Here is a 24,492-nt window from a genome sequence, read left to right on the forward strand (position 1 = left end):
CTGCTCTCAACTTTACTCCCTTCTGACTCCCCGCTCAGATTCCCATCCCCCTGCCACTCTAGTTTAAACCTTCCTCAACAGCACTAGCAAATACCCCCACGAGGACATTGGTCCCGGTCCTGCTCGGGTGTAACCCGTCCCGCTTGTACAGGTCCCACCTTCCCCAGAACCGGTCCCAATGTCCCTGGAATCTAAATCCTTCCCTCCTCCACCATCCCTGCAGCTACGCATTCATTTGGTCTATTCTGATCCTATACTCACTAGCACGTGGCACCGGTAGTAATCCTGAGATCACTACCTTTGAAGTCCTGCTTTTTAATTTATCTCCTAACTCCTTAAATTCACCTTGCAGGACCTCATCCCTTTTTTTACCTATGTCGTTGGTACCAATATGGATCACGACTATTGGCTGTTCACCCTCCCCCTCCAGAATGCCCTGCAGCCGCTCCGTGACATCCTTGACCCCATCACCAGGGAGGCAACATACCATCCTGGAGTCACGTTTGCGGTCGCAGAAACGCCTATCTGTTCCCCTTACAATTGAATCCCCTATCACTATAGCCCTGCCACTCCTCTTCCTCCCCTCCTGTGCAGCAGAGCCACCCGTGGTGCCACGAACTTGGCTCTTGCTGCTTTCCCCTGATGAGCCATCTCCCCCAACAGTATCCAAAGCAGATTATCTGTTTGAGAGGGCAATGGGCCCCAGGGGACTCCTGCTCTACCTGCCTAGTCCTTTTACTCTGCCTGTCGGTCACCCATTTCCTTTCTGCCTGCATAATCTTTACCTGCGGTGTGACCACCTCACTGAATGTGCTATCCACGATAGTCTCAGCATCGCGGATGCTCCACAGTGAATCTACCCGCAGCTCCACATCCGAAATACGGTTAGCCAGTTGCTGCAGCTGGACACACTTCCTTCATACATGGTCGCCAGGAACACTGGTAGTGTCCATGACTTCCCACGTAGTGCAGGAGCATATCATGGGTGCGAGGTCTGCTGCCATGACTTGCCTTTGACTCTCAGACTCTCCTCCCGCTCTCGGTCTCTCCTTTTATACTGTGCTCACCTCTCTGACTCTCCTGCCTCACCTGTGACGTCGCACAGTAGTTTTCTCTTGTTGCAGGTCTGCTGCTGCTTTTATTCCCCAATCTCAGTCTTCTGCTGCTCAGGTCCACTGCCGCTCTGCGGAAACAGTTAGGAAAAGCAAGGCAAAGCAGCACCTCCTTCCCCCACTTCACCGAACTCCCACACTTACCAAGCTCTCAGCAGTTCACTCTGTTGGCCACACTCCGTGCTCATTTAGAAAAAGGAATAGTGCTAGAGGACTGGTGGACAGCTAATATTTAAAACGGGAGATAGACCAAGTCTAGGGAACTATAGACCAATTAGCTTAACATTGGAGGAAAGATAATGGAATCTTTACTCACAGATGTAACAGAAAAACATCTAGAAAATGAAAGTATAATGAAGAATAATCAACATGGATTTCAGAAGAGAAAGTCATGCCTGACCAATCTTATTGAATTCTTTGAAGAAGTAACAGAGTAGACAAAGGTAATGCAATAGATGTAATATATTTGGATTTTCAAAAAGCCTTCGCTAAGGTACCGCATTATAAACTCATGATTAATGTCAGAACATGTGGAGTCAGGGGACATGTCGCAGAATGGATAGCAACTTGGCTACAAAACAGAAAACATAGGGGTTAAGGGTAGCTACTCAGACTGACAAAAGGTGGGAAGTGGTGTTCCACATAGATCGATGCTCGGACAACTGTTGTTCACAATTTACATTAATGATTTGGGAAACGGAAGTACAATTTTAAAACATGTGGACGACACCAAATTGGGGGGTGTAGTTAATACAAAGGAGGAATGTGTCAAAATGCAAGAAGACGTTAATAAACTTGCGGAATGGGCATGTAATTGGTAAATGAATTTCAATATAGGTAAGTGTGAGGTGGTGCATTTTGGTAGGGAGAATAAGGAGGCCACCTACTGCTTGAACAGAAGGAGTCTGAATGGGATAGAGGAGCAAAGCGATCTAGGGATACAGATACATAAATCATTAGAAGTAGCCATGCAGGTTAATAAGGCCATAAAAAAGACAAACCAAGCACTGGGTTCATTTCTAGAGCGATAAATTGAAAAGTGGAAAAGTTTTATTAAATTTGTATAGAACCTTGGTTAGACCATACTTGGCATAGTGTGCGCAGTTCTGATCTCCATACTATGGAAACGATATGGAGGCATTGGAGAGGGTGCAAAAAAGATTCACAAGGTTGATACCAGAACTGAGAGGATATACTCATCGAGAAAGACTAAACAGGCTAGGGCTCTTTTCTCCAGAAAAGCGAGGGCTGAAGGGTGATCTGATGGAGGTCTTCAAGATAATGAAAGGGTTTGATAGGGTTAACGTGGAGAAAATGCTTCCACTTGTGAGGGAGTCCAAAACTAGAGGCCATAAATATGAAATAGTTGCAAATAAATCCAATAGTGAATTCAGGAGAAACTTCTTTACCCAAAGCATAAGAATGAGAAACATGCTGCCACAAGGAGTCGTTTAGGCAAATAGCATAGATACATTTAAGGGGAAGCTAGATAAGCAGATGAAGGAGAAGGAATGGAAGGGAGTGCTGATCGTAATGCAATTGACATGCTTTGTGCCCAACAGACATTCCTATGCCATGCAGATAGTAGGGAGAGAGGAGGCTCGTGTGGAGCACAAATGCCATTAGAGACCAGTTGGGCTGAATGGCCTGTTTCTGTGCTGTAGTTTCGATGTAACCGTTAGTCAATTTGAGGCACTTATATGCTTAATAGATTCCTATAAAGCAGTATTTGTACAGGCTCGGGAGAAGGTGGTACAACCACCCTCTTGTACAAGGCTATTGCTAAACCATTCTATATAATGAGCGTGATCTGTGCCAGGCCATGGAGGTAGTCGTTGAGTGTAAATGTACTTCTGCAGACGATTAAAATAATTGGATGGAGAGTCAACCCTACTATTCTTGTATACCACCTATCGGTCAGTTACAGTACAACCTTGTTTGATACATGTGTGCCAATGTGTTGTGGGTTTCACAATATTCAGATGTCTTCAAGATTCAGTAAGTAAAAAAAATATAGATTCACTCGTTGCTCTCCCATGCAGTAGCTCTTGAGTATTCAGAATGGCAGATGTTTACCACTGCTCCACTGCAGCCTAAACTTGACAGCAGTTTGCCCATCGGTATAATACAGCAAATCCAATGTAGCAAAACAAAGTACATCATTTAGCACATGATTGATACAAGATAAAAATATTACCTGTCGCATGATGCTTCAAGATAGGGTTTCAGATATATTATGCTATTTACCAGCCACATTACAAAATTTGCTTCAGATGCAAGTAACTTTGTTCTCATCTTCTCAAATCTTATTTTCAAGTGTACTATATTGTAGGTAGGGAAGAAACATGCCCACTGAAGGATTTATTGCTTCTGTGAATGTCAGTTGGTCATTGGATGCTTTTTAGTAAATGGGGAAAACCTTGTAAAGAGTGATGATTTTTTAAAGTGTGTGTTAATTGGTTCAAATGTACCATTTGCAACATCAATTGACATGCTTTGTGCCCAACAGACATTCCTATGCCATGCAGATAGTTTTGTCCCAGGGTACAGAATATGTGCCAGGTACACAACTTTTTAGTTAGATTGATATTTTACTGATACGATATGCCTGTAATATAAAACCAAGTTTCATTCACTTTCTATTCAGATTTTGAGCGCTTCAGGTAATGTTCATCCTTTTATTGATGTAAATTTATTAATAAAAGATCGTGTTACCTCTGGTTTTAGTACCTTTAACTGAATGAACATGGGAGTATTTGAATAAACCATGATAAAGATGATACCTTGTTTGGTTAGTGATTTTGCATTCCTGAGTTTTTAATTGGCATTTGAAACTGATTTAAATACTTCTCCTACTTGCTGATTTAACATCTGGAATGACATTGATCACAACTGGAAAAGTTCATGGACTCAACTATCATGTTATCTACTGCCCACTTCTCCTTTCCACCCAGCTGCAGGAAATGTGTAGTAGTCGGAGGATGTAGCAATGTTGATTGTATAAGCAAAATGGAGAGAAAGAAGAATAGAAATTTAAAAAGCGATGTAATTATGATGTGTAATGTTTTTGTAAAACTGATAAGCTGGACATCGGAAAGAGACTTGTAGATAAATATTAGTATAGCATTGAATAAATGTGTAGGATTTATTTTTCAACATCAGCAAAACAATTACACCTGGTAAGTTAGTATTATACTTTTTGTGTATATGCAGATGCTTACTGAGTTGGAGAATATACTATCTTATAGCAATGGGGATATTACCAACAAAGTGCAATGAGAAGGTGTAAATGTGACACTTAAAAGAAATGCCTGCTTTTTGCAGTATTATTAAGACACTCTGCCATGGCATTACTCACAGGAAGTTGAGACCAAGTGAGGCAGAGGGTAATAGCGTAATAAATCCAACCCTGACACCTTATGGGTGGTGACAAGATTCTTAATTTATACTTTGTCTTTATTGAGGTGATCAAACCATTACAATGCTCGAGTGAAAGTTTTAAGAACAGATTGATATTACCCCATTCCCTTCTTGAGTAGAGTTGTAACCCGACCGGCATTCTCTTCTCCGTAGTTTTCCCTCTACTACTGACCTCTTAAGATTACCTGTACTTATACTGGTCTTGTAATCGGCACCAGCCCAACCCTTGCACCTGAAGCCTCAAAATATGAAGTTTTTTATCCAACATAAGGTCAGGGAAGATAAGGTTGATTGGTTATTGTCAGCTTGATGAGTTTAGACTGGAGGGGGACAAAGCTGATCAGCCATGAGCGGCTTATCTTGACAGGCTAAATTCTTTGAGACAGGACGTTGCCCAACACTACAGTGACTGAGATAAGACTGGTCGACCATGAGCAGCTTACTTCAACAAAGCATTCTTACTGAATTCTTTTAAAGACATTAACTTGGACTATGGTAGCTAAGCTAAACTCGGGTTATTTCAGCATTTTAGTTCTGTTTCATTGCCAGACAGCGTAGTTAAAATTATATACACACCATATCTTCATAGGCTCTTGTTCGAATCTTCTTAGACCTGTCCATTCTTAGAATAAGAATAGGGTGTTCAATTGTAAGTCTCTCCCATAAGACCATAAGAGATAGGAGTAAGCCATTTGGCCCCTCGAGCCTGCTCCGCCATTTAATGAGATCATGGCTGATCTGATTTTTACTTCAACGCCACTTTCCTGCCCTTTCCCCATATCCTTTGACTCCCTTGCTGATCAAAAATTTGTCTAACTCAGCTTTGAATGTATTTTTTTTTATTCGTTCACGGGATGTGGGCGTCGCTGGCGAGGCCAGCATTTATTGCCCATCCCGTGTTCAATGACTCAACCTCCACAGCTTTTTGGGGTAAAGAATTCCAAAGATTCACAACTCTCTGGGAGAAGAAATTCCTCCTCGTTTCCATCTTAAACGGGCAACCTCTTATTCTGAGACTATGCCCCCTAGTTTTAGATCCCCCCATGAGGGGTAACATCCTCTCAGCATCTACCCTATTGAATCCCCTCAGAATCTTGTATGTTTCAATAAGATCTCCTCTCATTCTTCTAAACTCCAATGAGTATAGACCCAACCTGTTCAATCTTTCCTCATAAGACGACCCTTCCATACCCGGAATCAACCTCGTGAGTCTTCTCTGAACTGCCTCCAATGCAAGTATGTCCTTCCTTAAATAAGGGCACCAGAACTGTACGCAGTACTCCAGGTGTGGTCTCACCAGCACCCTGTACAGTTGTAGCATGACTTCCCCGCTTTTATACTCCATCCCCCTAGAAATAAAGGCCAGTGTTCCGCTTGCCTTCCGGATTACCTGCTGCATGTGTATGTTGACTATCTGTGTTTCATGTATAAGGGCACCCAGATCCATCTACTGCAGCATTTTGTAGTATTTCTCCATTCTAATAATATTTTGCTTTTTTATTTTTCCTCCCAAAGTGGATGACTTCACATTTTCCCACATTATATTCCATCTGCCAGATTTTTGCCCATTCGCTTAACCTGTCAATATCCCTTTGCAGACACTTTGTGTCCTCATCGCAACGTGCTTTTCCCCCTATCTTTGTATCATCAGCAAATTTGGCCACAAGACACTCTGTTCCTTCATCCAAGTCATTGATATATATTGTAAATAGTTGAGGCCCCAGCACTGATCCCTGCGGCACCCGACTAGTTACAGATTGCCATTTTGAAAATGACCCTTTTATCCTGACTCTGTGTTTTCTGTTAGTTAGCCAATCCTCTATCCATTCCAGTATACTACCCCCAACACCATGAGCTCTTATCTTGTGCAGTAATCTTTTATGTGGCACTTTATCGAATGCCTTTTGGAAATCCAAATATACTGCATCCATTGGTTTCCCTTTATCCACCCTGCCCATTACTTCCTCGAAGAACTCTAATAAATTTGTCAGACATGATTTACCCTTCATAAAACATGTTGACTCTCCTTGATTGTATTATGAGTCTCCAAATATCCTGCTACAAATTCCTTAATAATGGATTCTAGCATTTTCCCAATGACGGATGTTGGGCTAACTGGTCTATAGTTACCTGCTTTCTGTTTCACTCTCTTCTTGAATAGGGGTGTTACGTTTGCGGTTTTTCAATCCGCTGGGACCTTTCCAGAATCTAGTGAATTCTGAAAGATTACAACCAATGCATCCACTATCTCTGTAGCCACTTCCTTTAAACCCTCGGATGCAAGCCATCTGATCCAGGGGACTTGTCAGCCTTTAGACCCATTCGTTTACCTAGTACTTTTTTTCTAGTTGATAGTGATTGTTTTTCGTTCCTCCCTCCCCATTTTGAAGTCATACGTTCTGTCCATTTGTATTTCCATTATAAATTCCGATGTCCACATTAATAGCGGAAACTGCCTATGGAAAATGGGAACTTGTCATGCTGCAATTACAGCCTCCCCAGTGCCAGCATGTTTTATCATACATTGCCCAACAGAAATGCATTGCAGATCAGTTTTCTTATTGGGTGTTTATTTCACTGAGTTTATTTTGTCCTTCCTGCAGGCAGTTGAGTCAATCCAAGCTGAAGATGAGAGTGCAAAGTTGTGCAAACGTAGAATTGAACACTTGAAAGAACACAGCAGTGACCAAGCGGCAGCAGTTAATATGTGGAAGAAAAAACGCATGGACCGCATGATGGTGGAACACTTGCTGCGGTGTGGCTATTATAACACTGCTGTTAAACTGACCAAACAGAGTGGAATTGAGGTAGGTGGTGCCTGAAAACAATCACTGTGCTTAGCAGTATGAGTGAAATCGCTAAAGTGATAATGGAGAGAACCCAGTGGAAAAATATTGTTAACTTACCATATAATTACATATTGCATACTGTTGGATTTATGTGGAATTAGTCTATAATTTTGTATTGTTATGTAACCAAATGAATATTCTACACTTGTGGTAACGGTTGTGGATCTCAAGAGTCTTGATCCAAATGTGATAAGTTGCATTATTACAAATATACCATGCATCTCAAATTTGTATATTTAAAAAAAAAACAGATGGCCTTGGGGCTCATTTTAAATTTTTGTTTCCATTGTTTTAGGTGAAGGAATCTAAAGTTAGTGAATGATTAAGGGGAGAGAGCTGATAATTCAAAAAAGTATTTGTTCTGTATAACATTATAAGTCTATTACAAAGCTATGGGTTTTGAATATATTTCAGCCATACAATGTTAAATTTGGTCTTGACAGTCTTGCTGACCAGTATATTTTTCTGTAGATTTGGGACTCTTGACTAAATATATTCAAATTTGGACAGGATACTGATTGGCATGTTTTTCAAATTCAAAAGAAAAGTTAGATGGCAGCAAATCAACAATATTTTTAAATTTTGCTTTAACCTGCATATGTAAGAAATTGATTATTCTAAAGACTGAACATTGATATGTAGTTGTTGAGATTAAATGTAGCTCCAGACTAATGTCTTCAATGCTAACAATGTTTCATGATTCACTTCGATGAGTTCTATTTCACAAACTGACAGTTCTGCTTCCATATCTACACATTGTTGGGAAGTACAGCATTAAGGACCACCATCATACTTTATTGCTTGTTAGGGGAAGGACCCTTAATCAGTTTGAAATTTTTTTTTAAATCAATGAATGTGGTCAAAAATAAATTGTATAAATAAGCAGAAAGGGTTAAGCTTGTTCCACTTTTACCTGCGGATGATTTTGGATTTGTCAATATACAAGGATAAAGATGGTATTAAAAAGTATCCTGAAGGGCTAAAGAATACAGAATTGGACTAAGAAGTTTCAATCTAGCATTCACTTTTGTTTTTAAAGCCTATTTAGTAAATCAGTTCTTGTTGCGTTGCAAAACAAAACATTTGTTTTAAAAATATAAGGAATTTTGGACAACAAATAACTGAGATGAGACATAATTAATATTTTTATATCTGCTATACCCTAACAGACTTGAGATTTCCAAAGCAGTTTCAATGCCTAAATACTTTTGACTATTAAATTGGAGTTAATATACTAAATGGGTACCTCATGGAAGTATTCAATGAAGAAGACACTAATAGCGTGTCAACCCATCCTAGGAGGCTGCACAATTAAACTTAGACTTTGACATCACTTCAAGGAAATACTAGACCAGTTCGTATCCAATAAATCCTCGAACAATTGGTATGTCGGAACATAGGAAGATAGGAACAGGAGTAGGCCATTTAGCCCCTCGAGCCTGTTCCGCCATTCAATGAGATCATATACTCCAGAATGCTAAGTGAGATTGAGGACAAAATTTATGAAATGCTGACTATTATCAGGAATGAGACCAAGAAAACAGGTTGGATTAGCACCAAGCCAATTTTATGACTATTTTCAAAAAACAAGTATATTGGCATTAGTCTTGCATCAAAAACTGGTGAAATAATGGAATAAAATGGTGACCTGTAAGAAAATAAGCTAGTAACTAAAAGCCAACATAGTTTCAGAAGGTGGAAGATACTATCCAATGACGTCCCTTGAATTCTTTTGGGGAAGTGATATCTTGTGTACATTGGAAAGCCTTATGATGTAATGTACTTGGACATCAGTAAACCTTTTGATCAAGGCTATTGCACAAGTTTAAGGCAATTAGTATTCTCGATCAGGGGTGTCAAACTCAATTTACATGGCAGACCTGATCCGACATCCTGGCACTTGGCATGGACCGCATTCAGAAAACTTTATTTGGACACACTGTGTGTAGTAATTGGAATGCGTTTTGCCAGTTTTTTTGGGCATAAAAGTGGTTCAATGTATACCAATTTCTGGGTGCGAGGTCTTGTACCTAATCTGCGCCAATGGCCTGGCCGGCATAATATTAGTCCTCACTGGTTTTGGCATCCACTGCAGCAGCCTGAAATCAGCATGGATCCTGCACCTGTTTTAGGACCGTTCTGCAAAATGCGTGAAAATCTTGGTGTGATGCGATGTGCAAGCCCTGAATAGTTTTTCCAGCGCTGCAGCGACGTAAACAGTGGCCCTTAAAGGGACCAATGGAGGACACTGAAGCATTGCTCCCCCCAAATCCGCAGCGCTACTATGGGCCGCTGCCAGCCCTCATGCTTCCATGTTTTGGAGCTTGTGATGCTATCTGAGCTCAGTGAGAATTCTCTGTCTCCCTGTTCCCCCTTTGCCCACCAGTGGAAACAATCTTTCACTGTTTACCCATAGTAAGATCCCCAGATTTCACTCACCCTTTTACGGGCTGGTCTTCTCTCAGGCCGCTCCCGCTCAGTAGGTTGCTGTTGCTGCTCCCGACTCTGCGGGTGATGTTGTTAGAACAGTTAGACTCTTGATTCTGAGCATTAGAAGAGGTAAATGAAAGGGTGTCTAAGATACAAAGTGGAATAAAAAAAATTTCATCCATAACACTATTTCAAAATAAACCATGACTGCAGGATAAGGGGACATTGGAACAAACTGGTGAAAAGCAAGTTCAAGATTGGGAAGCACTTCTTCATGCTACGAATGTTCCTCTGGGAATGGTAGTTGAGGCAAAAGCTCTGGAATTATTAAAGAGGCAGTTAGATGCCGTAAATGCACCGTATTCTGTGAAGGATGTGCTGGATTGGTCAAATGCCTCTGTACTTATTTATGATGTTTGTGCAAATTGCATTGCAAAAACACCTCTTTTAAAGAATTAGCTTTCTTATGGTTCTGTAATCAGTCAACTTTAGAAGTATTACAATAGGTAAAGTTGAGATAACCCATGGAAATTGAAAGTCTGTGGACACGTAGGATTAGGGCCTTGTAGATTTTCCTAAATCTATACTGATCCCCAAAATAAGAAGTGAATGGAAGTATGCTAGTAAACACTACATTACTTAAATGAGCAATGCACTCGTGAAGCCATTACAATTGCACATATTCAGTTCAGCAATTAGATATCTTGAAATAGCCCTTTTGTTCATATTGCGTATCTGTTTTACAACTCTGAGGTAGCAGTATTTAATTGGTTCAGATGCTTCTTACATTTTGTGTGGTGCATGTTATGGGTATTCTGACTGTAACATTAATGACTGAAAAATTACAGTTTTGTAATCTCAAAAAAAAACATGGCAGTATGCTGTTCAATAACCACAATATTATCTTATTTTATGTTGATCAAAGCATTGTGAAAACCAAAATGTATCCAAACTTAACCCAAACAGCAAAGTCAATTTTGATGCAGTTTTTTAAAGCTTAAAGGAACTGCAATTCAATAAATAGTTAATTTGCATTCTAAATCTGGCCAATCTAACATTTAATTTGTTTGGTGCATTAATCCTTAAAATGGTTGAAATAATTAAACACAAGCTGTTATAATCTGATATATTTGAAGATGTTTGATGGTAACCATCCCTAAGGTAAGGTAAGTATATATTCTTATAATCCTGCTCTTACAAATAGAGCACTATTAGGAAGAGGAGTCCATTAGGCTCATGGTCTTTTCATCACGTTGAGGATCTCCTATTTTGTTTTAGACTCTAATACTTGCTATAGAATGTCAGACGTGGCTCAGTCACTTTTGCCTAGGTCAGCAGTTGTAGCTTTGAGGCTCACATCAAAACTTGAGTGTATAAGGCTTGAGCACAGAGGTTGGGAAAGACAGAAAGTGAACCTCTAACAGAGTGAAGTGCTAACAGAGTGGGGGATATCCAATTGGGAATTTGATGAGTGAGAATTAGGTGCAGAGGGAGACCGAAGTGCTAAGTGATTTAAACCAAAGCACTATCGACTAAGACTGAGCAGAGCAAAAAGGGATCAGCACAAAGAATCAAAACAAGGCAAGGAGGAGCGCTGAGGGTAAGTCAGTAAATGTTCAGCTCATTGGTTAATGTTTTTTAGTGGTTAGTGTTTTAGTGTCAGAGAAACGGTAAAGTGCCTTAAAGCTAAACATCCAGTTTAAATAACTGTAGCTAACATAAGAAGACAGCTGGAGCCTGTTGCATGCACATCCTGTGCCATGTGGGAACTCCAGAGTATTTTGTGTCCTGGAAAACCACATATGCAGGAAGTGCCGCCAACTGCTTGAGCTCAGAGTTTTGGTTGGCATCGCCACAGTGCATACGGGAAGCTGAGAGTTTTGTGGATGGCACGTTTCAGGAGGTGATCACCCCACAGCTACAGTGAGTTCAGGTGGAGAGGATGTGGGTGACCACCAGACAGACTAGGAGGAGCAGGCAGGCAGTGCAGGTGGAAGGAAAAGGGTCGAGGTCCTGCAGTCAGAGTTTCAGGATCTAGGGAGGAAGTTAAAAAGCAGGACCTCAAAGATAGTAACCTCTGGATTACTGCCTGTGCTATGCGCTAATGAGTATAGGAATAGTAGGGTAAGACTTGTTAATGTGTGGCTGGAGCAATGGTGCAGGAGGGAGGGCTTCAGTTTCCTGGGGCATTGGGACCAGTTCTGGGACAGGAGGTTTCTGTTCAAGCTGGAGGGGTTATACCTCAACAGAGCTGGGACCAATGTCCTCTCAAGGAGGTAAACGAGTGCTGTGGGGGAGGGTTTAAACTAATTCAGCAGGGGGATAGGCACCAGGAGAAAACATGAGAGAGGAGAAACAAGGTGCACATATGACTTGGAGCGACAAGTGGCATTAGAGTAAAGAATAGTTCAGAAATAGGAAGGATCAGACTGGGAGCATATGCGAGGCAGTCTAAGATGAGATTGGAGTGCATGTGTAAATTCACGTTGCGTGGTAATTAAGGTTGGTGAGCTGCAGGCTCAAGTCGCCACATGGGACTATGATCTAGTGGCAATAACAGACCTGGCTCAAAGAAGGGGAGGATTGAATAGTTAATATTCCAGGTTTCAAGGTATTCAGGGAAGATAGAGAAGGAAGGAAAGGGGGGGTGCGGGGTTGCGGGGGTGGCAGTATTAATCAAAGAAACTATTATAGCACTGGAAAGGGATGATGTAGTTGAGGGTCAAAGACAGAATCTATTTGCTTAGAATTAAGGAACAATAGAGGAGCTATTACACGACTGGGTGTATACAATAGGCCACCAAATAGTGGGAAGGAGATAGAGGAGAACGCTTGCAGGCAAATTATAAAAAGATGCAAGATCTATAGAATGGTGATAATTGGGCACTTCAATTATCCCAAACTAGACTAGGACTGTAACTGTGTAAAGGGCAAAGAGGGGGAGAAATTCCTGAAATGTGTTCGAGAACTTTCTGGAACAGTGTGTTTCCAGCCCAACCAGGAAGGAAACCATGCTGGATCTAGTTTTGGGGAATGAAGTGGGGCAGGTGGAGCAAGTTTCAGTGGTGGAGCATTTGGGGAACAGCGATCATAATATCATTTGGTTTAGAATAATTATGGAAAAAGACAAGGAACAATCATTTGTGAAAATGTTTAACTGGAGGAGGGCAAATTTCAGTGAGTTTAAAAAGTGATCTTGCCCAGGTGGATTGGAATCAAAAATTGGTAGACAAAACAGTAATTGAACAATGCAAGGCCTTCAAGGAGGAGTTGGTTCGGATGCAGAGTAGACACAACCCGATGAGGGGCAAAGGAAGGGCATCCAAAGCTAGAACTCCCTGGATGACTAAAGATATAGAGATTTAAAATGAAACAGAAAAAGGAGGCTTATGACGAATGTAAGGTTCATAATATAGGAAGTACAGAGGAGATCTAAAAAAGGGAATAAGAGACTGTATGAGACTAGATTAGCGGCTAACATAAAAGGGAACCCAAAAGTCTTTATAAGCATATCAATAGTAAAAGGGCAGTCAAAGGAAGCGTGGGACCGATTCGGGACAAAAAAAGGAGACCTTGTTGCGGAGGCAGAGGGCATGGCTGAGGCATTAAATGAATACTTCGCATCCGCCTTCACTAGAGAAGAGGATGCTGTCATTGTAGCAGTAAAGGAGGCGGTAGTAGCAATATTGGATGGGATATAAATAAAGAGGAAGTTCTTAAAAGATTGGCAGTACTCAAAGTAGAAAAGTCACCCTTGCCAAATGGGATGCATCCTAGGTTACTGAAGGAAGTAAGGGTGGTGCCGGAGGACTGGAGGATTGCAAATGTTGCACCCCTGTTCAAAAAAGGGGAGAGGGATAAACCTGGCAGTTATAGGCTAGTCAGCCTAACTTCAGTAGTGGGGAAACTTTGAGACAATAATCCTGGACAAAGTAAATTGGCACTTGGAAAAGTATGGGCTAATAGATGAAAATCAGCCAGGAAATTGAGTTCTTTTGATGAAGTAACAGAGAGGGTTGATGAGGGTAGCGTGGTTGATGTTGTGTACATGGACTTTCAAGAGGCATTTGACAAAGTACCACATAATAGTCTTATTAGCAAAATTGAAGCCCATGGGATTAAAGGGACAGTGGCAGCATGAATATAAAATTGGTCAGTGGCCAGAAAGCAGAGTAGTGAAGAACAGTTGTTTTTCAGAAGGAAAAACACAATGCAAGGAAGAACATAGTGGTGTTCTCCGGGGGTCAGTATTAGGACCATTGCTCTTTTTCAGACATATTAATGACCTGGACTTGGGTATGGAGGGTATAATCTCAAAGTTTGCAGATAACACGAAACTCTGCAATGTAGTAAACAATGTGGAGGATAGTAACAGACTTCAGGAGGACATAAACCGACTGGTGAAATCGGCAGACACATGGCAAATGACATTTAACGCAGAGAAGTGCGAAGTGATATATTTTGATAGGAAGGATGAGGAGAGGCAATATAAACTAAATGGTACAATTTTAAAGGGGGAAGCAGGAACAGAGACCTGGGGGTGCACATACACAAATCTTTGAAGGTGGCAGGACAAGTTGAGAAGGCTGTTTTTTTTAAAAAAAGCATATGGGATCCTGGGCCTTATTAATAGAGGCAAGGAAGTTATGATAAACCTTTATAAATCACTGGTTAGGCCTCAGCTAGAGTATTGTGTCCAATTCTGGTCACCACACTTTAGGAAGGATGTCAAGGCCTTGGAGAGGGTGCAGAAGAGATTTACTGGAATGGTGCCAGGGATGAGGGACTTCAGTTATGTGGAGAGACTGGAGAAGCTGGGTTTGTTCTCCTTAGAACAGGTAAGGTTAAGGGGAGATTTGATAGAGGCGTTCAAGATCATGAACGGATTTGACAGAGTAAATAAGGAGAAACTATTTCAGTGGCAGAAAGGTCGGTAAACAGAGGACACAGATTTAAGGTGATTGGCAAAAGAGCCAGAGGCGACATGAGGAAACGTTTTTTTTACGCAGCGAGTTGTAATGACCTGGAATGCTATAAGGCTACCTGAAAGGATGGTGGAAGCAGATTCAGTAGTGACTTTCAAAAGGGAATTGGATAAATACTTGAAGGGAAAAATTTCCAGGGCTATAGGGAAAGAGCAGGGTGATGGTCCAATTAGATAGCTCTTTCAAAGAGCAGGCACAATGGGCCGAATGGCCTCCTCCTGTGCTGTACCTACTATGATAATCTGGGCTAATTCTTCAACATAGTACTGAGGGAGCGCTGCATTGTTAGATGTGTATTTGTCATTTTTGGGTTTGCACACTCCATTGCCAACCATTGTCATAAGCAGACCTCATCCCCCATGATCCAGAGTTCACTTTTTTTTCTGTCTAACATCTAGAATAATGATAGAAAGATCCAGGAATTGTAATAGAGAACCTTTACTGTATATATTGGAATGTATCCTGATCCGCTACATGATTTTCACCTCTCAAAAGTGAACTAAATATGCACTCTTGCCAGAGTGATGCTTTAAGCTCCGAGTAAGTTAGTTTTGTTTACATAAGGAAGATGAATAAGCAGTAAACAGTATAAAATGATGAAGTATATATTACTGTACTCCTCATGATGCATAAAGTAATAAAAACACATGTTTTATCTCTCAACATCGACTTTTACACCGATGCTCTTACTGAAAAAGAGAAGGTTGAGAGATGATATTGCTGTTATCAGGATTCGAAAGGGACTAGATAATGTAGACCATAAGCTATTTCATCTTGTCCAGAACAATGGAATCAGTCTGTGCTTAAAGGGTGGTAAATTTAAAACTAATCTGCAGAAACAATATTTCAGTGAGCTGATGGTTAATCTATGGAACAGGCTCCCTCGGGATACAGTGGAAGCAGTTAGTATTGATTAATTCAAATGCAAATTAGATTTCTTTCAGAGAATAACATTTTGGGATACAGTATATGTGCAATTTGAGACATGACATGGTAAGTATAGCATGCTTCGGAGGAAAAAGGTATTGTTGGACCTATGGTTCCCAAAGCACTCCACCACTGGGGATTCCTTGTGTAATTTCTGGTCTGTTGTAGACTAATTGATAGAGATTGATTGCTATGATTAGTCATTGTCATTATTATTGTATCATGTGACTACCAGGAGGGTAGAAGGCAAACTAGGTGGACCTTGGTCTTTTTTCGTCCAGCAGTTCCTATGTTTTATTGCTATCACCTCAGTCTAGCCTAGCTCCCTTGCTGGTTACCCCAAAATGTTTAAAATATACAACTCTTCAGCAATTGGCTGAACACTGGATGTAGACTGCTTATTTTAGCTATGCACATGGCCCACATTAATTAGTAATTTGTGGCCAGGTCTCTGAATTACCAGCTGGAAAGTACTACGTGACATTGTCCAGAAGTCAGTCAAACCCATTATCCTAGCGTCAAAGTGGCACGGGACTACCTCCAGAGTTATACTGAAACAAAAGGCAGTTGACCATCTACATTTTACATAAATATATCCGATCAAACAGCCAGTCACCAAAGATGTTTAGGAAGAATGTGATGGCCTAAGGTGATTAAATGCTTTAGACCAGCCCTTTCCAACCAAATTGCCTGGTCTGAGGTGATGGTTCTTTGAAAAATACTTTGTGTGACTTTGGGTATAACCCCTTGCATATAATACAAAATACATGTTTAAAAATTCAATATAGACAAAAATACACTTTTTTGTTAACACCATCCTTCAGATGAAATGTTAAGTTGAGGTCCATACTATCTGTTTAGGTTGTCATCAAAGCTGTGATGGGATAAAGTTTGGGATAATTTAGAAAAATGAGATCAAATGGGCTGAAGGACCTTTTTATTCAAATCTATTTTGTGCTTTCGCCATAGAATGTTACAGCACATAATTAGGTCATTTGGCCCATCAAATCTGCAGAGGATTTTTCCAACTGAATCACAAAAGGATAATGATGTGTAGAATGTAACTGTATTTAAGCTACTCTTGTTTTTTTATTTAGCAAGAACAGGACAGAAGCTGGGTAGTCTGAGTGGTTCACCTCCTGCCCCTTCATGGGAAGAATATTACTGTATTGCCTTTGACGGGGGTACATAGCTGAGCAACAAAAATAACTGAGAGCATTGGGAAACTATTGTGAGAAAAGATTAAGATTAGGGCTTATTTTATGGGAAAACGAGAGACTTTGTCAATTAAATGAAATTTTCAAGATTATGATGAGGAACAATCATCGAAATTTATGGCACAGAAGGAGACCATTTGGCCCATTGTGTATGTGCCAATCGAAAAAGAGGCATCCAGCCTAATCCCACTTTCCAGCTCTTGGTCTGTAGCCTTGTAGGTTGCAACACTTCAAGTGCATATCCAAGTACTTTTTAAATGAGTTGAGGGTTTCTGCCACTACCACCCTTTCAGGCAGTGAGTTCCAGACTCCCACCACTCTCTGGGTGAAAATATTTCTCCTCAACTCCCCTCTTATCTTCTACCAATTACTTTAAATATATGCCCCCTGGTTTTTGACCTCAATAATAAAGTTGGTCCAGAAATATTACTGTGGCCAAAGGTTTTAAGTTCAGGGCAACAAGTTAGAAATGAGTAAGAAAGAAAATTAAGTTCTTAAACAAATTAAATAATTTACTAAGCTAGGTCTTTGAAACAAAGTTTAAATGGTCTCAACATGCAACTAGATGTGTTTCTGAAATGAAGGGATTGACCGATTTTAGTAAACAAAAAATAGATGGGTGAGGTAACTATCAATCAAAAAGGGACTGGTTTCCCTGTTTGTCCACTGTATTGCAGCACTGGTCCAATATTCAACTTTGCTGCAATGCACACAGTTCTCCTTTTTAAATTACAATTTTCCTGAAAGAGATATTTCACGTAATAATTGAACATAGAATCTTGTATGAAAGAATCAATTGATCCCTTTCCTCTTTCCATACCTTCATTTATTAACGACTTAGATGAATGTAAGGAGTCGTACAACACCAGGTTATAGTCCAACAGCTTTATTTGAAATCACAAGCTTTCGGAGCTTTCCTCCTTCGTCACCTATAACCTGGTGTTGTACGACTCCTTACATTTGTCCACTCCTTACATTTGTCTACATCATGACTTAGATGAAGGCATAGAAAGTCTCATATCTAAGTTTGCCGATGACACAAAGATTGGTGGCATTGTAAGCAGTGTAGATGAAAACATAAAATTACAAAGGGATATTGATAGATTAGGTGAATGGGCAAAACTGTGGCAAATGGAATTCAATGTAGACAAATGTGAGGTCATCCACTTTGGATCAAAAGAGGATAGAACAGGGTACTTTCTAAATGGTAAAAAGTTAAAAACAGTGGATGTCCAAAGGGACTTAGGGGTTCAGGTATATGGATCATTAAAGTGTCATGAACAGGTGCAGAAAATAATCAATAAGGCTAATGGAATGCTGGCCTTTATATCTAGAGGACGAGAGTACAAGGGGGCAGAAGTTATGCTGCAGCTATACAAAACCCTGGTTAGACCGCACCTGGAGTACTGTGAGCAGTTCTGGGCACCGCACCTTCGGAAGGACATATTGGCCTTGGAGGGAGTGCAGCGTAGGTTTACTAGAATGATACCAGGACTTCAAGGGTTAAGTTACGAGGAGAGATTACACAAATTGGGGTTGTATTCTCTGGAGTTTAGAAGGTAATGGGGTGATCTGTTCAAAGTTTATAAGATATTAAGGGGAACAGATAGGGTGGATAGAGAGAAACTATTTCCACTGGTTGGGGATTCGAGGAGTAGGGGGCACAGTCTAAAAATTAGAGCCAGACCTTTCAGGAGCGAGATTAGAAAACATTTCTACACACAAAGGGTTGTAGAAGTTTGGAACTCTCTTCTGCAAACGGCAATTGATACTAGCTCAATTGCTAAATTTAAATCTGAGATAGATAGCTTTTTGGCAACCAAAGGTATTAAGGGATATGGGCCAAAGGCAGGTATATGGAGTTAGATCACAGATCAGCCATGATCTTATCAAATGGCGGAGCAGGCACGAGGGGCTGAATGGCCTACTCCTGTTTCTATGTTTCTATGTTCATAGCAGCCACTTTTTTTTGCACATGCTTCTGCTCACTCTGTTTTCTCTTGATCTATACATTTATAATGTAAAATTATTTTAATATCAGCCATGACTAAAACATTAATTGTTCCACTGCAGTAACTTTCAAATTGGTATCTGGGGATCAGGTAGGGTTCCCAGATGATCCGTGAGGTCAAAACATGAATTCTAGATTTCTGTTGCTGTGCATGTAATTCTAACTGATAGGTATATCAGTAACTGTGCCAATACTGGTGAAACACCAATAGCACTGTCTTTCTACCTTTTTTGAGTAAAACCAGTATGTGCTCATGTTCACAAGGAAAGTTTGAAAACCGCTGTCCCAGAACAAATTAATTTAACCTGAAATAACAGAAATATGATTGCAGTGTGTTCTAGACTAGACAGACGAGATGCAGGGAGGATGTTCCCGATGGCTGGCGAGTCCAGAACCAGGGGTTACTGTCTCAGGATACGGGGTATGCCATTCAGAAAAGAGATGAGGAGAAATTTCTTCACTCAGAGGGTGGTGAACCTGTGGAATTCTCTACCACAGAAGGCAGTGGAGGCCAAGTCATTAGATGCATTCAAGAAGGAGATAGATATGTTTCTTGATGCTAAAGGGATCAAGGGATATGGGGAAAAAGCGGGAACAGGGTACTGAGTTAGACGATCAGCCATGATCATTTTGAATGGCGGAGAAGGGCCGAATGGCCCACTCTTGCTCCTATTTTCTATGTTTCTCCACCATAGAAAAGTGATTCCAGTTTTCTAATGGACGTTTGTATGTGTACAATCTCTACAATACAACCAAATCTATAATAGATTTGCATTGCATTAAATAATAATTTGAATATATGTACTAAATGCTAGCTTTAAAATTTGCATAATTTTCGTCAAGGTGCTGCTTATTCTCAATGGTCCAGATTGATGCCATTGTCGCAACAGCAAATTAGCCTCAGGCAATTTGAGTTGAAGGTACAGTGGGAAGTCAAAAAAAAGTGCTCAAAATGCAATGTCATTAAAGGGCCTGAGATGCTTTAGATATAGGAAGAAGCACCCTTTATATTCAGTAACAATGAATCTTGACACCAATTGTGGAAAAGGATCCCCTATTGCAGTTATCTAAATTTCCCAGTTCCCATAATAGCTATCCTTGTGGATTATAATGCTATTTTTAGACCATCAATTTAATGTCAATTACACTGGTAGTGATGTGATATAAATTTGGAATTAATAAATGAAGTTTATCCATTTTTAAGTGACACCTGCGATGATTTGCAGCAGACTTTCATAGCAGGGATCTAATACTCCTTAGCATTCTGTTGATTCCAGTTCTAATTACTAGCATGAGCTTTTTGGTCTTCTCTGAATCCGTGTGCGTTTGTGGCTGAACGGCCACCTTGAACTTCCTCGTGAAAGCATCACTGACGACTGTGATGTGACTGAGACAATATTCCTTAATGAAGTCCTCCTGATCATGCAGCCATGTCAGTCATAACTGATGAGTATATCTATCATTGGCCAAGCCTCTCCCTAAATGAAGCTTAGTAAAACAACTAGTTCAGTAGGTGTCTAGTTAAAACCCCTTCTTGTAATTGTCTGAACAGAGAGCATATTTGGGTGTTCTTGTACCCTAATCATAAAAAGTTAACATGTAAGTACAGCAAACAATTAGGAAAGCAAATGGTTTGCATGCCTTTTATTGCAAGGGTGTTGTGGTATCAGAGTAAGGAAGTCTTGCTGCAATTATGTCAGGCTTTGGTGAGCCCACACCTGGAGTGCTGTGTACAGTTTTGGTCTCCTTACCTAAGGAAGGATATACTTCCCTGAGAGGGGATGCAACGAAGGTTGATTCCTGGGATGAGAGGGTTGTCCTATGAGGAGCGATTGAGTTTATTGGGCCTATATTCTCTGGAGCTTAGAAGAATGAGAGGTGATCTCATTGAAACATATAAAATTCTGAGGGCTTGACAGGGTAGATGCTGAGAGGCTGTTTCTCCTGGCTGGAGAGTCCAGAACTGGGGGGCATAGTCTCAGGATAAGGGATCGGCCATTTAGAACTGAGATGAGGAGGAATTTCTTCACTCAAGAAGCTCAACACTATACAGGACAAAGCAGCCTGCTTGATTGGCACCCCATCTACCATCCTAAACATTCACTCCCTTCACCAACAGCGCAATGTGGCTGCAGTGTGTACCATCCACAGGATGCACTGCAGCAACTTGCCAAGGCTTCTTCGACAGCAACTCCCAAACCCGCGACCTCTACCACCTAGAAGGACAAGGGACAGGCACATGGGAACAACACCACCTGCACATTCCCATCCAAGCCACACACCATCCCGACTTGGAAATATATCGCCGTTCCTTCATCGTCGCTGGGTCAAAATCCTTTAACTCCCTCCCTAACAGCACTGTGGGAGAACCTTCAGCACACAGACTGCAGCGGTTGAAGATGGCGGCTCACCACCACCTTCTCAAGAGCAATTAGGGATGGGCAATAAATGCTGGCCTTGCCAGCGATGCCCACATCCCATGAATGAATAAAAAAAATCTGAGAGGTTTGTGAATCTTTGGAATTCTCTACCCCAGAGGGCTGTGGATGCTTGGTCATTGAGTATATTCAATACTGATAGATTTTTGGACACTAAGGGAATCAAGGGAAATGGGGATAGGGTGGGAAAGTGGAGTTGAGGTCGAAGATCAGCCATGATATTGAATGGCGGAGCAGGCTCGAAGGGCCGTGTGGCCTACTCCTGGTCCTATTTCTTATGTTCTTATATTGGAAACAAGGGATATGGTATCTCTAAGACGTATCAAACAAGCAGCCTGGGTCTTCAGCAATTCCTTTGCTGTTCTCAAAACAATTGTAAACAATTTTACAACACCAAGTTATAGTCCAGCAATTTTATTTTAAATTCACAAGCTTTCGGAGGCTTCCTCCTTCGTCAGGTGAACGATGTGAAAATGAAATCCTCGAAATGAAATCGCATTTATAATTCACAGAACAATGCTTGGTGATTACAGACAGTTTTTTCAACTGCTCGTTGCCAAGGCAATCAGTGTGCAGACAGACAGGTGTTACCTGCCAGGTCTCAGAATATACAAATCACCAAAAAAAACAACAAACAAAAAAAAACAGAGATAGAGAGGTAGAAACATAGAAAAGACAGCAACTGACCCGTTATATTAAAAACAGATAACATTTGTTCGCTGGTGGGGTAACGTGTAGCGTCTGTAGGTGTCCTTTAGGGAAGGAATCCTGCCGCCCTTACCCAGTCTGGCCTATATGTGACTCCAGACCCACAGCAATGTGGTTGATTCTTAATTGCCCTCTGAAATGGCCTAGCAAGCCACTCAGTTGTAAAATCTCGCTACGAAAAGTCATAATAAGAATAAAACCGGACGGACCACCCGGCATCGGACCACTAGGCACCGGACACGACAACAGCAAAACACCAAGCCCAGTCGACCCTGCAAGGTCCTCCTTCCTAACATCTGGGGACTTGTGCCAAAATTGGGAGAGCTGTCCCACAGACTAGTCAAGCAACAGCCTGACATAGCCATACTCACAGAATCATATCTTTCAGCCAACGTCCCAGACTCTTCCATCACCATCCCTGGGGATGTCCTGTCCCACCGGCAGGACAGACCCACCAGAGGTGGCGGTACAGTGATATACAGTCAGGAGGGAGTGGCCCTGGGAGTCCTCAACATTGACTCTGGACCCCATGAAATCTCATGGCATCAGGTCAAACATGGGCAAGGAAACCTCCTGCTGATTACCACCTACCGTCCTCCCTCAGCTGATGAATCAGTCCTCCTCCATGTTGAGCACCACTTGGAGGAAGCACTGAGGGTAGCAAGGGCACAAAATGTACTCTGGGTGGGGGACTTCAATGTCCATCACCAAGAGTGGCTCGGTAGCACCACTACTGACCGAGCTGGCCGAGTCCTGAAGGACATAGCTGCTAGACTGGGCCTGCGGCAGGTGGTGAGCGAACCAACACGAGGGAAAAACTTACTTGACCTCGTCCTCACCAATCTACCTGTCGCAAATGCATCTGTCCATGACAGTATTGGTAGGAGTGACCACCGCACAGTCCTCGTGGAGATGAAATCCCGTCTTGGCACTGAGGACACCATCCAACGTGTTGTGTGGCATTACCACCGTGCTAAATGGGATAGATTCAGAACAGATCTAGCAGCTCAAAACTGGGCATCCATGAGGCGCTGTGGGCCATCAGCAGCAGCAGAATTGTATTCCAGCACAATCTGTAACCTCATGGCCCGGCATATTCCTCACTCTACCATTACCAACAAGCCAGGGGATCAACCCTGGTTCAATGAGGAGTGTAGAAGAGCAGGCCAGGAGCAGCACCAGGCGTACCTAAAAATGAGGTGCCAACCTGGTGAAGCTACAACTCAGGACTACATGCATGCTAAACAGCGGAAGCAACATGCTATAGACAGAGCTAAGCGATTCCACAACCAACGGATCAGATCAAAGCTCTGCAGTCCTGCCACATCCAGTCGTGAATGGTGGTGGACAATTAAACAACTAACGGGAGGAGGAGGCTCTGCAAACATCCCCATCCTCAATGATGGCGGAGTCCAGCACGTGAGTGCAAAAGACAAGGCTGAAGCGTTTGCAACCATCTTCAGCCAGAAGTGCCGAGTGGATAATCCATCTCAGCCTCCTCCCGATATCCCCACCATCACGGAAGCCAGTCTTCGGCCAATTCGATTCACTCCACGTGATATCAAGAAACGGCTGAGTGCACTGGATACAGCAAAGGCTATGGGCCCCGACAACATCCTGGCAATAGTGCTGAAGACTTGTGCTCCAGAACTAGCTGCGGGTCTAGCCAAGCTGTTCCAGTACAGCTACAACACTGGCATCCACCCAACAATGTGGAAAATTGCCCAGGTATGTCCTGTCCACAAAAAGCAGGACAAATCCAATCCGGCCAATTACCGCCCCATCAGTCTACTCTCAATCATCAGCAAAGTGATGGAAGGTGTCGTCGATAGTGCTATCATGCGGCACTTACTCACCAATAACCTGCTCACCGATGCTCAGTTTGGGTTCCGCCAGGACCACTCTGCTCCAGACCTCATTACAGCCTTGGTCCAAACATGGACAAAAGAGCTGAATTCCAGAGGTGAGGTGAGAGTGACTGCCCTTGACATCAAGGCAGCATTTGACCGAGTGTGGCACCAAGGAGCCCTAGTAAAATTGAAGTCAATGGGAATCAGGGGGAAAACTCTCCAGTGGCTGGAGTCATACCGAGCACAAAGGAAGATGGTAGTGGTTGTTGGGGGCCTATCATCTCAGCCCCAAGGCATTGCTGCAGGAGTTCCTCAGGGCAGTGTCCAAGGCCCAACCATCTTCAGCTGCTTCATCAATGACCTTCCCTCCATCATAAGGTCAGAAATGGGGATGTTCCCTGATGACTGCACAGTGTTCAGTTCCATTCGCAACCCCTCAGATAATGAAGCAGTCCGAGCCTGCATGCAGCAAGACCTGGACAACATCCAGGCTTGGGCTGATAAGTGGCAAGTAACATTCGCGCCAGACAAGTGCCAGGCAATGA

The 24,492-nt window shown here is 41.9% G+C and overlaps 1 protein-coding gene across 1 annotated transcript in view; it reads left to right on the plus strand.

The window, feature by feature from the left end:
* Positions 1-24,492, plus strand: part of maea (macrophage erythroblast attacher, E3 ubiquitin ligase) — a 158,865-nt gene that overhangs the window by 48,280 nt on the left and 86,093 nt on the right. The window contains exon 3 of the mRNA XM_067982597.1: positions 7,136-7,339. Within this exon, the coding sequence (XP_067838698.1) occupies positions 7,136-7,339 (204 nt within the window). The remainder of the gene's footprint in view (positions 1-7,135; positions 7,340-24,492) is intronic.

This window comes from Heptranchias perlo, chromosome 1 (genome assembly GCF_035084215.1).
Source record: "Heptranchias perlo isolate sHepPer1 chromosome 1, sHepPer1.hap1, whole genome shotgun sequence".
In the NCBI taxonomy this organism is placed as follows: Eukaryota; Metazoa; Chordata; class Chondrichthyes; order Hexanchiformes; family Hexanchidae; genus Heptranchias; species Heptranchias perlo.